This window comes from Kryptolebias marmoratus, linkage group LG9 (genome assembly GCF_001649575.2).
Source record: "Kryptolebias marmoratus isolate JLee-2015 linkage group LG9, ASM164957v2, whole genome shotgun sequence".
In the NCBI taxonomy this organism is placed as follows: Eukaryota; Metazoa; Chordata; class Actinopteri; order Cyprinodontiformes; family Rivulidae; genus Kryptolebias; species Kryptolebias marmoratus.
This window is the reverse complement of record NC_051438.1, coordinates 24,042,410-24,059,198: the sequence shown is the minus strand read 5'-3', so window position 1 is coordinate 24,059,198 and position 16,789 is coordinate 24,042,410. Positions and strand designations below refer to the sequence as shown.

Sequence of the window (16,789 nt, the reverse complement as noted above, 5' to 3'; positions counted from 1 at the left end):
TTTGTGTTTCATATCATCAGGCCCAGGATAATAGGCTGCTGTTTTTGTGATGTTGCAATAAGTGACAAGACCTTTATCTGAGAAAGCCTGGTGAAGCCTCAATATAGAAATTGTTATCACTGCCAAAAGCAAAGAGGCAATCAAGTTTTTTGCCCAGGTTTGTGTGAGTGTGTGTGCATTTCTCCAGTCCAGTCATGCATAAACATTCACAGAGTATTTATGTGTTAATTGTTTATGATTTTTTTTTATTAAAGAAAAAAAAGTTGGTTGTTCAGGCTTTGGCTTGAGAAAAACATGACTCATGACTTTTTCCCTCTATTTATAGAATCAGATGAGATGTTAATTTAAAAAAAAGGAAAAAAGAAAAGACTTAAACACAACATAAAACCTAGGATTTTCAGTTTGAATAACTATTAAACAAAAAATACATATTTGAGGTAATATTTTTGAATAACAAACCAACTCTCTTCAAAGAAGCATTTATTCAGTCTCATTGTTTGTGGCCGATGTTTTAAAAGATATTTGTATTTATATTTTAACGTGGGAGTACACACTCTCTTCAGTCTTCAACTCTTTCTTCTTCTTTCCTCTTGAACTTTTCCCTCCAGAGAAACGTAACGCAACATAGTTCAGATCCTGTCCATCTTCATTCTGAGCAGAAAGTAAAAGGATCATTATTGTTACATAAACCTGTTGGGATGTACTTAAATATTGAAAGTACAATAAAGCAACTTTACTTACGATATAATCTCTTGGCTGGCCCAAGTTTTCATGTCTTGTTGGTGAAGAGGTTCTCTCTGTTCCTGAAAATGAAAAAGAAACAAGAGTATGATGTACTTATACTGACTTTTCAAGGACAATCCACAGCGTACTTAACAAGTTACTATTTTTCACTCTAAGAAAGTAAACCTTGAGAAGAAAGTAAGAAAAGATTGAAAATAAACATCAGGGCAAGAGAACAAGACACTGACAACAACTGAAAACTAAAAACTATTTATACTGAAGGTGATAACAGGTGATAAAGAGCCGGTGGAATGATGAGTAATCAGAGACAGGAGGGCAGAAAACAACAAACCAGGAAAAAGATTGAGGAATTAAAATCAAACCAGGATAAATGATTCAGGAGCAATATGAGTTTCAGTAAAAATGAACTCCAGATGTCTAATTACTCCTCTTCCTTCTAAATAACAGACACTTCAGATTCACTCATCTGAATTCACTGAACAACACTTACCTTTTGCTCTTGGATTTTGGTAACAGATGAAAACAATATTTACAATCACAGAAATGGCCAAGCAGATTATTGTTATCATCAGCGTAATAAATTTAGGGTCTGCTGTTTGCCCTACAAAAACAAAAATACACACAAATTATTGCTTCTGACAAAGGTGTTATATTTGCATTAACACATTTTGAGTAACAGAATTAGAAGCATATTTTCCAAAAGTAAACATAAAATCATACCAGCTTCTATTTTGATTCCTTTTCCAAATATTATCTGTCCACATGTGGCCACAGCACAGTAGTAACTCTCAGCATCAGAGGAGCTGATGTTCTTTGAGAACACACATCTCTTCTGGGAGTCAGGTTTCTTCTCACATTCATCATGTCTGTTTCCATCAGCATAGATGATGTCTGGATAAGACTTGTCTGATCTGGATCTGAACCAGAACACTCTGAGACCTCCTGAACACGTCTTGTTGTCAGAATCAGAGAGAACTGAACACTGTAGAGACACTGAGCCTCCTGGACGGTCTGGATCTGATGATGTTCTCTGTTCAACAACAGTGTAGTTTGATGTCCCATCAGAGTTTCCTACAACAAAAGATACAGAATTGTGTTACACAACAATTTAATTAAATGTTTAAAGTAAACATAAAGACTTAAAACTTTTGTATTTTGTTAGGGTAAAACATACAAATCTGGTATATAGGTATTTACTCACATCACGCAGTTAAGTCTGAAAGTTATTGCAAAATGTGTAAATAACATACAAACTGTACAGTTGTAAGGAGTTACTTGTTTCAATTTATTTCAAGTAGTTTCAAAACACCTAAAAATTTACTTTACCTTACCTTTTAATGACAAATAGTTCCCGTGCCAACTATGGTTTTTCCAGTCGTTGAAAGCACAGTGATACATCCCTTCATCTCCTTGAACTGTTCTTAAAATTGTCAGATTGCTGATTTTTTCATCAATCGTCACAATCAGCCTTGATGCAGAAGATGCTGGTCCATTTTCAGGTTTTGCATGTATCCACAGCAACGCAATTAATTTCATAGAATCCCCTGCATTTTGTTTGTACCAGTAAAGTTTACCACTGATGTCTTTATCTTCAGGCAGGGGACATGTAAAAGTTACAGGTTCACCAAGTTGAACTGTGGTCACTGGAACCAATGTATCTGCAGAATGGAAAAAAAGTATAGCATGCTAAACAGTTTAGGCAGTAAAGGTAAGAAACCCACACAGTAAAGAAAAAGGAAAAACTGAGCATCAGCAGTACCAGATCTAACATGCATGAAAGTATTTCAATGACAGTAATATTTACTGTAGATTTAACTTACATCCCTGATGAAAAAGGAGCAGTGTCACCCAGAAGAGAATCATCCTTACAGTCTACGTTGAAACACTCGCTTATATTTCAGTGACAGAAGGAAGTGAGGTGATTCAGAGCATCTGATTGGTTATTTCAAAATATATAATCAAAGTCTGTTTCCTGCCAAGCTAGAGCAGGAAGAAGGCAAAATTATGAAATAACTTTTATTTTGGCATTGATTTACTTTGAGAATTTAAACAACCGTTTAATCTGAGACTTTATTTTTATAATGTGATTCATAAGGATTTATAGGATAACTTTGTTGGGTTTGTAGGGGTGGTGTTGTTGTTTGTTGACTGAAACAGCCAAAAGACAAGACATTTCACAAAATTGACACAAATCATTTTAATGCTGCCTCTTGCTGTTGACAAACCAGTCATGAAACCGGCCATGTCTCACACAGATGTGAGCTTTCAGAAATGAGGTCACCATTGTGGAACCAAATGAGGCATGAAGTAGAACTCAGCTGCTTTGACGTAGAGTGCAAAACATTAAATGTGTGACAGATGTCTCCCTTGTATCATTTTTAAAGCATCACCAATTAACTCAATTTATCAATTCTTTTTATGGCTAAAATTTTTTTAAACCAAATGCAAACTTGCTGTGCATCATCTTCAATCTTCTCTCAGTGATAAACCTGTTTGGTGTTAAATCTTGTGACCCTGAGATCGCACAGACCATATGTCCCGAGTTCATTACATTTTTGAGCCACAAAGCTAGCTTACATCTTTACATGTCAACGGTTTCCACTCTGTTACTACCTCACTTTGGGGCACAAAGGTGCTTCAGGGTTGGGTTGGCTTTAGCCCTCCTGACCACCTTGGTTCATTCAGGAATCATCAGTGCAGCCAGAAAGTGTCTACAGACAATCAGAAGGTTATTTTGGTTCAAAACCTGAAGCTTTTATAAAGTCAAAATGCAGGCAGTAATATGGATAGCTGATAGCCTTGCAGTCCTGATGACAAAATAACTTCATCACTGTCAGAGAGAGGCATTGGCTGAAACAAGAAAGTATAAAAAGGCACAGACTGAGCTCAGGGTGTTCAATATGTCAGAAGAAGATCTTCTCAGAAGAAGACCTTGGAGGAGAGAGGGCATTGACCTACCCCAGGGTCAGATTATACTGTGTATTTCAGCTGTGCCTATAGTACAGATACTGTACTTGCATTTTATTCCCTATATGTTGAAGATCGAAACCACTGTTTTATTGAACAAGAAAACAACATTTCTATCTTGATAAATATAAGGACAAGATTACCTTTTAAAAAATTTTTATAATTTATTTATTTTTGATATTTTATGCAACTTCATGGAGCACCTTTGAACCTTGAGTGCATGGGCGTTTGCTTTGTTTCCTGTTGGTTGACAGTGTTATGTGGTCTCCCTGTGAAAACTTTCATGTAAGAACCAAAAGAAAGATTGAGATTTGCCTCGTGTTAACAGTCGCGTATTCCTCAATAACTTTTTTATTTTTACAGAAATAGGTTTAGAAGAATCTTACAGTGGTTTTTATCAGATAATGCTCTGGCAGAATCCACCTTTGTGTTGCTGATCACTCAGCAGTTAGCCAGTATGAGAATGCTGATGTTACTGTGTTGTAATAAGTGATCATTCATTTAAAAAAGCCTTATTTGCACTTATTATAGAAATTATAATTGTTTGCCAACTTTCTTTTATCCTAAATGAAGCTGTTTGAATCTTTTGAGTTCATTCTGATATTTTTATTGTTCTGTATTGTTGAACTAACATTTTTGTTTAATTGAGTAAGTAAACAAGGCTATCTGCCTCAGAAGCATTGGAAGTATCAGATAAAGGCCGGGAGGTCTCAATTTACAGCCAAACAACCTTAATTGAAATTTCAAATATTGCTTCCATAATTGCGGATGGTTATGAATATCACTTTGGATAAAGTTTACCTAGGCAGCCTGGTTGTGGAGTGGACAGAGCTGTCACCTCACAGCAAGAAGGAGGCATGTTTACAACAAAGGTGTGACCTTTATATTTGTGCATATATGTTTTATCTGGGGTCTCCAGTTGCCTCCCACAGACTCAAAAACATGCAGGTTAGCCTAATTGAACACTCTTAAATTGTTCCTAGGCCTGAGTGAGTGTATGAATGTTTGCCTGACTCATTTTACTCTGTGTGGGACTGTAATGAGCTGGTGTCCTTTCCAGGTTGTACATCACATCTCACCCAAAGACCACAGGAGATAGGCACCACCTCCACATGACTCTGCATTGAAAAGTGAGTAAAGAAACTGGATAAAGAAATGGTTGCAGAAGGACTCAATAATGCAGACTGGAAGACGAGGGCTAGAGAAAAAAATAAAACTTTAGTAACAAAAAGAGCAGTAGACAAAGCAGCAAGCAAAATATCAAAAAGACATAAGCATTAAAATGTTGATCTTGAAGTGTTGAATCAGGTAACAAGACATTCATCTGAGAATTCCTAATTTAAAGTTCAATATAGAATTATTTCCCCCTTTATATTTTTTTTTCTTGGATGATGCGTTTTCAATTTTTTTTAATTTATTCTGAGACAATTTTTAAAGTTGTTCATATATGTTTAATTTGCATTACTTGTTTGATCATGTATATAAACAAGGCTTTCTGCCTCCTAAGCATTAGTGGTTTCAGATAAGGGCTGGAAGGTGACAAGGCCAGGCGTGAGTGGAGTCAGAACAAGCAGACAAAAATAAAAGTTTTAACCTTTTATTAGTAAACACCAGACTAATCGGAATGCTAGTTCCGGGAGCGGCACTCACGGTCTGGAACGGGGCTTGGCCTGGACCAGGTAAGACAGCCGGGGTCTGCGAGGTGGGAGCAGCAGCGGTCTTCAGAGAGGGGTTTAGGCGATAGGGAAAGTCCAGGGACAGGCGAGAGGTCAGAGCCAGTGAGTCAGAGAGTTGCAGCCAAATCCAAAAGGGAACAATCCAGTAGGCGATGTCCAGAGAGGGGAAGCGAGGTTGGTTACCAGAGATCCGACTCCGTGGAAGTATCCGGCAAGGAGTAGGCAGGAGGTGAGAGTCGAGAGTCAGGCAGGGGGGTCGTGATCGAGGCAGGCATGAACTGTGGATAATCGCTGGACATTTACTGGGCGGGAACCGTTCAATAATCTGGCGAAGACTGTGAGTAGGTGGTGAGCATAAATAGTGACAGGAACAGGTGAAGATGATGAGGCTGATTACTGTGGCATGGGAACAGGAGGCGTGGCATAGACAGGCTGTGGAAAGTTACTGAGCCTGTGAGCTGTGAGCAGAAGGCGTGGCAGGAACAGTGGACTGTGACAGAAGGATCCAAATTACAGCCAAACCACCTTAAAAAAAATTTCAACATTTGCTTCCACAGTTGCAAATGTTTGTGAATATCACTTTAAATTATGCTGACCTAGGCATCCTGGGGTTGGAGTGGTCAAAGCTGTCATCACCTGAAGTTTGCATGTTCTCTCTCTCTGCATGTATGGGTTTTTCTTTGGGTTCTCCAGTTTCCTCCCACAAACCAATAACATGTAACTGAGAACTATTAATTGTTTCTGTGTGATCAGCTACTGCAGACAAAGTCCAAACAAAATTTTCTGAAAATTCTTCACTTTTTTGGTTTTGTTTATCAGTAATAATAGATCAGGTTGTACCAAACATCTTTGTGTTTCATATCATCAGGCCCAGGACTGCTGTTGTTGTGATGTTGCAATAAGTGACAAGACTTTTATCTGAGAAAGCCTGGTGAAGCCTCAATATAGAAATTGTTATCACTGCCAAAAGCAAAGAGGCAATCAAGTTTTTTGCCCAGGTTTGTGTGAGTGTGTGTGCATTTCTCCAGTCCAGTCATGCATAAACATTCACAGAGTATTTATGTGTTAATTGTTTATGATTTTTTTTTATTAAAGAAAAAAAAGTTGGTTGTTCAGGCTTTGGCTTGAGAAAAACATGACTCATGACTTTTTCCCTCTATTTATAGAATCAGATGAGATGTTAATTTAAAAAAAAGGAAAAAAGAAAAGACTTAAACACAACATAAAACCTAGGATTTTCAGTTTGAATAACTATTAAACAAAAAATACATATTTGAGGTAATATTTTTGAATAACAAACCAACTCTCTTCAAAGAAGCATTTATTCAGTCTCATTGTTTGTGGCCGATGTTTTAAAAGATATTTGTATTTATATTTTAACGTGGGAGTACACACTCTCTTCAGTCTTCAACTCTTTCTTCTTCTTTCCTCTTGAACTTTTCCCTCCAGAGAAACGTAACGCAACATAGTTCAGATCCTGTCCATCTTCATTCTGTGCAGAAAGTAAAAGGATAATTATTGTTACATAAACCTGTTGGGATGTACTTAAATATTGAAAGTAAAATAAAGCAACTTTACTTACGATACAATCTCTTGGCTGGCCCAAGTTTTCATGTCTTGTTGGTGAAGAGGTTCTCTCTGTTCCTGAAAATGAAAAAGAATCAAGTGTATGATGTACTTATACTGACTTTACCACAAAGATCCACAGCTGACTTAACAAGTTTTTATTTTGCACTCTAAAAGTAAAATTTGAGAAGAAACTAAGAAAAGATTGAAAATAAACATCAGGGCAAGAGAAAAAAATCAAACCAGGTTGAAAACAGAGCCATCAAAACATGCCAAAAAGAAAGTAAAAACAAACAACAACAGTTACAAATTATTAGATTTAGTAAAAGTTGAAAAAATTCATTTCTATGAGGCTCATCTCATCATGTTGAACACTTGTACATTGAACTACAAATCACATTAATTTATATCTGCACATTTTTTTTGTCTTGCATTATTTTTTTTTTCATCTTTATAAAACTCTGTCACACGAAAAAATAAATATGGAGCAATATGAGTTTCAGTAAAACTGAACTCCAGATGTCTAATTACTCCTCTTCTAAATAACAGACATTTCAGATTCACTCATCTGGATTCACTGAACAACACTTACCTTTTGATTGTTTGCATGTTACTCTTGGATTTTGGTAACAGATGAAAACAATATTTACAATCACAGAAATGGCCAAGCAGGTTATTGTTATCATCAGCGTAATAAATTTAGTGTCTGCTGTTTGCTCTACAAAAACAGAAATACACACAAATTATTGCTTCTGACAAATGTGTTATATTTGCATTAACATATTATTAGTAAACAGTACTGACTGAATATTTCCAAAAGTAAACATAAAACCATACCAGCATTTATTTCGATTCCTTTTCCAAATATTATCTGTCCACATGTGGCCACAGCACAGTAGTAAGTCTCAGCATCAGAGGAGTTGATGTTCTTTGAGAACACACATCTCTTCTGGGAGTCAGGTTTCTTCTCACATTCATCATGTCTGTTTCCATCAGCATAGATGATGTCTGGAGAAGACTTGTCTGATCTGGATCTGAACCAGAACACTCTGAGACCTCCTGAACACGTCTTGTTGTCAGAATCAGAGAGAACTGAACACTGTAGAGACACTGAGCCTCCTGGACGGTCTGGATCTGATGATGTTCTCTGTTCAACAACAGTGTAGTTTGATGTCCCATCAGAGTTTCCTACAACAAAAGATACAGAATTGTATTGCACAAAAATTTAATTAAATGTTTAAAGTAAACATAAAGACTTAAAACTTTTGTATTTTGTTGAGGTCAAACATAAAACTCTGGTATGTAGGTATTTACACACATCATGCAGTTCAGAAGTCATTTCTAAAAGTTAACTTTTATGATTTAAATAGGCTGAATTTTGTTTTTATAAAATGTGTAAATAACATACAAACTGTACAGTTGTAAGAAGTTGTTTGTTTCAATTTATTTGAAGTAGCTTAAAAACACCTAAAGACTTTCTTTACCTTACCTTTTAATGACAAATAGTTCCCATGCCATCTATGCTTTTTCCAATCCTTGAAAGCACAGTGATACATCCCTTCATCTCCTTGAACTGTTCTTAAAATTGTCAGATTGCTGATTTCTTTATCAAGCATCACATTAATTCTTGATGCAGAAAACTCTGGTCCATATTCAGGTTGTACATGCATCAACAGTGACGCTATTAATTTCATGGAATCCCCTGCATTTTGTTTGTACCAGCATAGTAAAAAACTGCTGTCTTTATCCTCAGGCACGGGGCATGTAAAAGTTACAGGTTCACCAAGTTGAACTGTGGTCACTGGAACCAATGTATCTGCAGAATGGAAAAAAACATAACATGTTAAACAGTTTAGACAATAAAGGTAAGAAACCCACACAGTAAAGAAACAGATAAAACTGAGCATCAGCAGTACCAGATCTAACATGCATGAAAGTACTTCAATGACAGTAATATTTACTGTAGATTTAACTTACATCCCTGATGAAAAAGGAGCAGTGTCACCCAGAGGAGAATCATCTTTACACTGTCTACGTTGAAACACTCGCTTATATTTCAGTGACAGAAGGAAGTGAGGTGATTCAGAGCGTCTGATTGGTTATTTCAAAATATATAATCAAAGTTCGTTTCCTACCAAGCTGGACTTTCCCCTTTTTAGGCATTTTGCCCTTCAGACTTACAATAAAACATTAGGTTGATATTTTGCAGTAAGAAGGCTTGTAGCAGTAGTAGTACTACTACTACTAATAATAATAATAATAATAATATCAGTGAGAATGATTTCAGCAGCATTCTCACTGCTATTATTATTATGAAAAATTACTAGTAGTAGTAGAAGTCGGAAGAGGAGGAGATCATATCTCATTACAGTGATAGGCAAAATTATGAAAGAATCCAAACATGTGTTTATTCTGAGACTTTTTTATAGTTTTGTAAAATAGTTTGGTTAGGTTTGTAGGGGTGCTGTTTTAATCTGTTGAGTGAAAGAGTCAAATCCCAAGGCACTTTCTCAAAACAGTTTCACAAAATGGCCACAAAGAGTAGATCGTCTTCATGCTGCCTCTCGCTGTTGACAAACCACTCAAGAAACCGGCCATGTCCCACACAGATGTGAGCTTTCAGAAACCAAATGAGGCATGAAGTAGAACTCAGCTGCTTTGACATGGAGGCAAATCTCAAAACTAAATGCAAACTTGCTGTGCATCGTCTTCAATCTTCTCTAAGTGATAAACCAGTTGTTTAATCTTGTGACCCTGAGATCGCACAGACCATATGTCACAAGTTCATTACATTATTGAGCCACAAATACAGCTTACTTTTTCACATGTTTCGACTCTGTCACTACCTCACTTTGGGGCTCAAAGGTGCATCACGGTTGGGTTGGCTTCAGCCCTCCTGACCACCTCGGTTCATTCAGGAATCATCAGTGCAGCCAGAAAGTGTCTACAGACAATCAGAAGGTTAATTTTGGTTCAAAACCTAAAGGTTTTATAAAGTCAAAATGCAGGCAGTAGTATGGATAGTTGATAGTCTTGTAGTCCTGATGACAAAATAACTTCATCATTGTCAGAGAGAGGCGTTGGCTGAAACAAGAAAGTATAAAAAGGCACAGACTGAGCTCAGGGTGTTCAATATGTCAGAAGATCTTCTCAGAAGGGCATTGACCTACCCCAGGGTCAAATTATACTGTGTATTTCAGCTGTGTCTATAGTACAGATACTGTACTTGCATTTTATTCCCTATATGTTGAAGACCAAAACCATTGTTTCATTAAACGAGAAAACAACATTTCTATCTTGATAAATATGAGGACAAGATTACCTTTTTAAAAGTTTATTTATTTATATAAATATATATATTTTATGCAACTTCATGGAGCATCTTTGAACCTTGAGTGCATGGGCGTTTGCTTTGTTTCCTGTTGGTTGACAGTGTTATGTGGTCTCCCTGTGAAAACTTTCATGTAAGAATCTAAAGAAAGACTGAAACAAGGCTTTCTGCCGGAGTATCAGATAATGGCTAGGCTTTTCCAAATTACAGCCAAACTACCCTAACTGAAATTTCAAATATTGCTACCATAACTGCAGATGGTTATGAATATCACTTTGAATGAAGCTGACCTGAGCAGCCCAGTGATGGAGTTGTCAGAGCAATTGTAATTGTAAAACAGCTGGAGGTTCAGTTTACCTCACTTTTTATTGATAAATATGTTCCATGCTAGTCATCTTTCCAGTCTGTGATTTTGCAGTGATGCATCCCTTCATCTTCTTGAACTGTATTTAAAATGGTCAGATTTTTAACTTTTTCTTTATATGTTGCTTTTAGTCTCAAGGCAAAGGGTTCTGGTCCATACACCGGTTCTGTATTTTCCATCAGTGTTACAGTTAATTTCAGAGGCTCTCATGCACTCTGCTTGTACCAGTGAAGTGAACTGCTGCTCTTCATCGGGCAAAGCACAGGTCAGAGTTACTGGTTCACCAAGTTCAACGGTGATCACTGGCACCAACGTATCTGCATTACAGAAAAGAAGTCTAAGAGCAGAACAAAGAAGAACAGAGCACAAATCTGTCTTACAAATACACTTGTGAGAAATTATTAAACAATAAAAACTTTAGAAGGAACATACATCCTTGATGAAAGAGAAGCAGTGAAACCCATATCAGCATCTTAACTCTGTGACTTCTTTGAAAAAACTGTTTATATTTCAGTGACAAAAGGAGGTGGGGTGATACTGACCGACTTATTTATCTGATTGGTTATCACAGAATATACTTTGAGATGGCATTTCCTACCACAATGTTCCACTACAAGTGAAGCGCTTTGCCACTAGATCTTATCATTACTAAAATATGACGCAAGAGTTTTGGAAAAACATTTTGCCATCACTGTACACAGTTATAACACTAAAGGTTGTACTTTAAGGAAATGCTATTACATAGAGGTAAATATGGAGTTTTAGACAAGATTTTCCCACCTGAGCTCTATTTCCTTTTGTACTTGGTAGAAATTTATTGATAGGCATAAGAACATTTTCAACCTGACCAATATTGAAAGAGATCACCACAACTAAAAACTATTACTAACTCTGTTATACAGCTAAAAGTAGCACAGCTAAGGTGATTATATTATCAGCTGAAAGGCTCAAACTATTAAAACTAATATCTAACAAAGTAAAACAACAGGTAAGATTTGTTGTTTATATTTAGATTTTACCTGAATCACCTGCATCGCTGATTTTAGTGTTTCTATGCAAATATGTGCTGTTTATGAAAATGTGGAGTCATGCCCTTTCTTATCACATCTGACCCATCATAAAATGCCAAGGAGCTTTATTAAAAATGCTTCAATTCAACATTTCATAGTTACATTTTTAGCTGATTTACTATTTAAATGGGACTGAAACACAAAGAGCCAGTTAAGTTACAGTCTGACAGCTAAAATAGGTTTTAGGTGTGACAGCAATCAGTAGTGGCATTTCCCATTATATTGGTTATGAAAGTGTTACTTTAACAACTATACCTTCTGAAGAAACTAAAAGAAATGGCTTCCTGTGTGGTACACTCGCTGCACAGTTGCAGAGAAAAAGTCACGCCAAGTCTGAAAGGAACATTTCATGCAGCTTTCCACCTATCTCTGATGAGGTCAAGTCATGGAGATGCTATCATTCTCTGGGTTTAACTGCTCTCTGAATCTGATTAGCTGTCTCACGCTGCTGCTGTCAAGTCAGATCTGTTCTGAATAAACAGTTTCAGGAATTGTTCAACGTGATGAGTAAAGGATAACAGCTTTTGTCTTTGTGGCTGCAGCTTTGCTTCCTGTGCTTGACAGACAATGAGACCAAAAGGGTTGAAGGTTTTTAAAATTGCGCACTAATAACGCAAATAACGCACTATAAAAACATAATATTCCATGATATTAGTATGTTGTTTCCTTGAACTAAATTGCAAAAAAAGACTTTAATGAATCAGTCATTTATTATGTAGGTTGTTGTTTCCAGGAAATACAACTATACTTATCTTTTTTAAAGCCATAGAAACAGAATAAACAAAAAACAACCACTGCTAGTATTAATAAAATTAATATAAATCTCAAAATAAGGTGGACAGTGATTTGATTTAATTGGAAGTTTAATTAAAAATTCAGTTTTTATTCATAAAAGGTTCTTGTCTCAATTTAACAATGTTTTTGTATATATACAGCAGATATTAACAACTGAAAAACTGCATGTCCCTAAAAAAAAGACAAGAAACATGAAACACTTTAACTCAAAAACACTCAACGGGTTAATAAAGTCATTAATTAGATGCAGCAGGAACAAAGTCAGCTGCTTCAAACAGGACATGGATATAAAAATGATGGATGTAATGATGGATAAAGGATTAATTCACTTTTTCAAAATCAAACTGGTTTATGATGTTAAGATTACATTCGATGTAGCGTTAGGCAACATAAATATATTTCTTGTGTCAGAAGTGTAAAACAGCCCCAGTATTTACCATTACAAATTTCTGGCTTTGTTAGTCTTTCCAAAATGTTTTAACATCAGTGTAAACCGTGTCCTCTTGAGGCGATTTTTCATTCCTTCTTTCTGGTTTTCCAGATTTCCTCTTGGAGAAGGTCGGAGCAGAATAAACCAAAGGGTGCTCGTCTTTCTGTGGAAAATATAAAGGGTATGGACAATAATATAAAAAAAGATACTATTATATATAAGCAGATGACAATTTAATTTATTTTTTCCATCTTACTTGTTTATGTTGCTGATTAACACTGCCTCTTGCAGCATCTGTTTGTAGAGTGACAGAAAAAAGTTATCAAACATGTAAAACTTGTGGTCAGTTTCAGCAAAATGTTTAATAGACTGATGTATAAAATTTGAATTACCATTGCAACAATGACAAGATTTCCTCTTGATGGTATAAATGAGGTAAGATATAACAGCCAGACTCACAGTCAAAGCAACAGATAACAAAATTAGAAATATTTTGGACAGATCCCACAAGTTAGATTCTAGAAAAAATACAGAACCCAGAAATGAAAAACATTATTTTGGTGAGATTATACTATATGATCTGCAGTTTTAGAGGGATTTTATGGTATTTTATCAGATTTTACATCATTATTGCTATCAAGAAAAGGTTTGTAGATACCTTGATTATCCAGTTTTGCTCCTTTTCCAAATAATATCTGTCCACATGTGGCCACAGCACAGTAATATGTTCCAGTATCAGAGGAGCTGACGGTCTTGGAGAATTTGTAGACACATTTCTTTACAGAATCAGCCTCAGGACTAACCCCACATTCTTCACCACTGTTTCCATGAGCATAAATCAAACTGGGATGAGACTCATCTGATCCAGCCCTGAACCAGGACACTCTGTGATCTTCTGAGCAGGTTTTCTTCTCAGAGTCAGAGAGAACTGAACACTGCAGAGTCTCTGGGTCTCCTGGACTGATCGGATCAGATGAAGACTTCTGAATGACTGCAGTGATGTCTGGGTCTGGTCCTGGATAATATTAAAAAGTAATCAATTTAAAAATACATGTTGTTCTCTCTATTAGAAGAAAATGCTCAGAAGTATTCATTTAGATACATGTATATATAAAATACCTTTAATCTTCAGCATTGTTCCAGTCAAAAACATAATTTCAAGTTGTTTGGTTTTAACACAGTAGTAAAGACCAGTATCACTTTGCTTAGCTCCATTAATCTGTAAAAGAAAAGTTTCTTCTTCTTGTTTTACTTGAATGTGAGGAAACTTGGTCAAACCATCATGCTCAAAGTTAAATCTTGCTCCCACAAATTCAAGCCAGTTTCCAGAAACAAGTCTGATCCAGTAAAAGGTTTCTTGGTAGAGAACATTTTTCACTAGAGGACACATCAGGGTCACATTTTGTCCAACAGCAGCAGTCTTTGTCTCAAAAGTATAATTTTTAGTGCAACCTGAAAAAAATCCAACAAACATTTCCAGTATTTACTGAGAGAAACATAATCATGCACACAGAAGCATATAAATATAAAAGATAACTAATTATTGCTGGTATTTCATATTTCTAAATGTACTTACATCCAAATTTGAGCATCAGGAGGGCATAAAATATGAAGAGCATTTTCATCGTCTCTGCGTTCGACTAAAACCACATCAGGAGATGACCCACTCTAATATAATCTTGTCAGGTGGGTGTGAACAATTTTAGAACAATCTGATTGGTGTTTTTATTGTGACGTTTCACTTTACAACCACAAACCTTTTTTTTTCAACCAAAACTGAAATAACAAAGTGTTTAAACTTTTCAGCTGACGGTAACTGTAAAAAAAAGTTGTATGTTTAGTTTTCACATATTCTACGTATACCCCTAATTAACAGGTCATTCGACCTCGTGTATTCAGCAAACAAACAAATTTATGTTAACAGAAGAAGTTGGCTAAAGATGACACATTATGCCATGTTTTATGGTTTTCTCATATTTTTGTAAGTACTACAGTTTGATATTTTAAAACAAAATAAAATGTAAGATATCATTTTTGTTGTTCAAGTTATAAGATAATTTCCCTATCAGACATAGAAAATGTTTGTCAAACAAAACCTGAATGCATAAAAAGATGAAATATGAAATCATGTTAGGAAGTTCTTATTAAAAAGGTGCAATATCCATGCGTAAACGTGTAACACTGTAGAACAATCTTAAAAGGAGAAAAACGTTAACAACTTTTTTCTTTTCTGACATTGTTTGGTTCTTCAGCACTAAAGGAAGACAACTCTTTAAAGTGGACCTATTATGCAAAATTCACTTCTTGCATGTTTTTGTACTTCCATTTGGGTATCTACTGCTTCTAGAAACAGTCCAAGCACAAAAGAAAAAAAAACACCCAGCCATTTTTGACAATAAGTAAATGTTTTCTGGTGTTTGCAAAACAACCTGTTTCAAAAACCTCAAGATTATTGCGTCACAACATCCATTACCTAGCAACCATAAGCCGAGCCCAGCCCCTCACCAGTAACCCAAGTGAAGCTCCGCCCACTTCAGTACAACAAGACCGTCACATTAGTTCCGCTGGTTTTACCACTGAACAATGTCTGCTGGAAAAAGAAAATGTTTTGTTGTAATATAGAACGTGTCTATATTGCCTCTGTCCCGACCAACAAATTTCAGTTCAGACCCACTTATTGCCGCTCACCTTCCTGACAATTCTGAAATGCAAAAAATATCTCTTATAAAAGTAGTTTTGTTTGCCCTGCTTTGATACACTTGATTTGAATGAATGAGGGATTAACAGGCTTTTGCAGAACTTGAAGATGTGCTGAAATGCAGGGAAACAAGTTAAACATGCAGGATACAGACCCTATAAGACCAGGATTGAGCACCACTGGTCTAACTAAATGGTTTACACCAACTACTCAAAGCTGAACTCACATTTTTTAAGTATCTTAGCATCACATTGGCCCTCAAAGCCTATATCATGTTACACTAGTCTATCTGTTTTTATTTTATTTGGTTGCTGCAGAGAATTATGGAAATGATGCAGATGAGCCATGTGTGAGAAGACATGGTAATTTAGTCTAAGTAAGTTTGCTTGTTTTGAGTTAGTTTCTGTTTTTACTCTGCTTAAACCTTCCAAGTCATCTTTTGAAGGTCAGGGAGCAACACATTAAACACATTATCAATATATTGTGGAGGATATGAATTCTGTCAAAGTGGTAGCACAAATAACTTTTCAAAGGCCAGAAAATTGTTCATTTGGGAGTAGATAATTCCATATTGAATGAGCAACAAAAATACCTGTTGATGGAAAAACAGGTTTAGCTACATGGTCTTGACTGCAAGTTTTGTTAGCAGGAAGAACACAGCTTATGAAGAGGTGGTGTCGGTCACACCCTACATCCCCTAAACAGCTTTTACTCTACAGGTAAGGAGAGGTGGTGCACTCCTCTAACAGCATCACTGGAGGACATTTATATGTAAGACAATGAAGGTTTCACTTTCAGCTGCCCTTAATGTGATATAACAGAGAAAATACATAATCCTGACAGCAAATAACAATACATAAAATGAGAATGTATGCTTAACTTTATGGTAAAATGATAAAAAACAAGTAAAAAAATAAAGTTAGATAAGTTCAAAACTACCTCTCCCTGGGCTGCCACCTTATCGTGGTGGAGGGGTTTGAGTGTCCCAATGATCCTAGGAGCTATGCTGTCAGGGGCTTCATGCCCCTAGTAGGGTCACCCAAGGCAGACAGGTCCTAGGTGAGGGGCTAGACGAAGTGCAGCCCAAAGACCCCTTATGATGAATATAAATATTGGACACAGTGTTCCCTCGCCCGGACGCGGGTCAC

General features: G+C 36.3%; 3 protein-coding genes across 4 annotated transcripts; all 3 read right to left on the bottom strand.

The window, feature by feature from the left end:
- Positions 1–275: 275 nt before the first annotated feature.
- Positions 276–6,036, bottom strand: LOC108231234. The gene is made up of 9 exons (XM_025004171.2): positions 5,984–6,036; positions 5,785–5,877; positions 5,362–5,665; positions 2,565–2,568; positions 2,076–2,402; positions 1,465–1,815; positions 1,235–1,345; positions 742–803; positions 276–651 (listed from the first exon to the last, which is right to left on the bottom strand). Exons 1-9 carry the CDS (start codon positions 6,034–6,036, stop codon positions 529–531), a joined length of 1,428 nt encoding a protein of 475 aa, XP_024859939.2. The 3' UTR covers positions 276–528.
- A 467-nt stretch (positions 6,037–6,503) lies between these two features.
- On the bottom strand, positions 6,504–8,973 carry LOC108231235. The gene is made up of 6 exons (XM_025004254.2): positions 8,931–8,973; positions 8,443–8,769; positions 7,791–8,141; positions 7,546–7,671; positions 6,970–7,031; positions 6,504–6,879 (listed from the first exon to the last, which is right to left on the bottom strand). The coding sequence occupies exons 1-6, from the start codon at positions 8,971–8,973 to the stop codon at positions 6,757–6,759; spliced, it is 1,032 nt and encodes a 343-aa protein (XP_024860022.1). The 3' UTR covers positions 6,504–6,756.
- Positions 8,974–12,563: 3,590 nt separating this feature from the next.
- LOC108231290 lies at positions 12,564–14,576 on the bottom strand. 2 transcript variants are annotated; one of them, XM_037977531.1, is made up of 6 exons: positions 14,520–14,576; positions 14,063–14,395; positions 13,602–13,958; positions 13,336–13,479; positions 13,200–13,237; positions 12,564–13,106 (listed from the first exon to the last, which is right to left on the bottom strand). In XM_037977531.1, the coding sequence occupies exons 1-6, from the start codon at positions 14,566–14,568 to the stop codon at positions 12,972–12,974; spliced, it is 1,056 nt and encodes a 351-aa protein (XP_037833459.1). In that variant the 5' UTR covers positions 14,569–14,576; the 3' UTR covers positions 12,564–12,971. The 2 variants fall into 2 exon arrangements, with proteins under 2 accessions (XP_037833459.1, XP_024860007.1); XM_025004239.2 differs by having other exon boundaries at positions 13,336–13,461.
- Between the last annotated feature and the right edge of the window lie 2,213 nt (positions 14,577–16,789).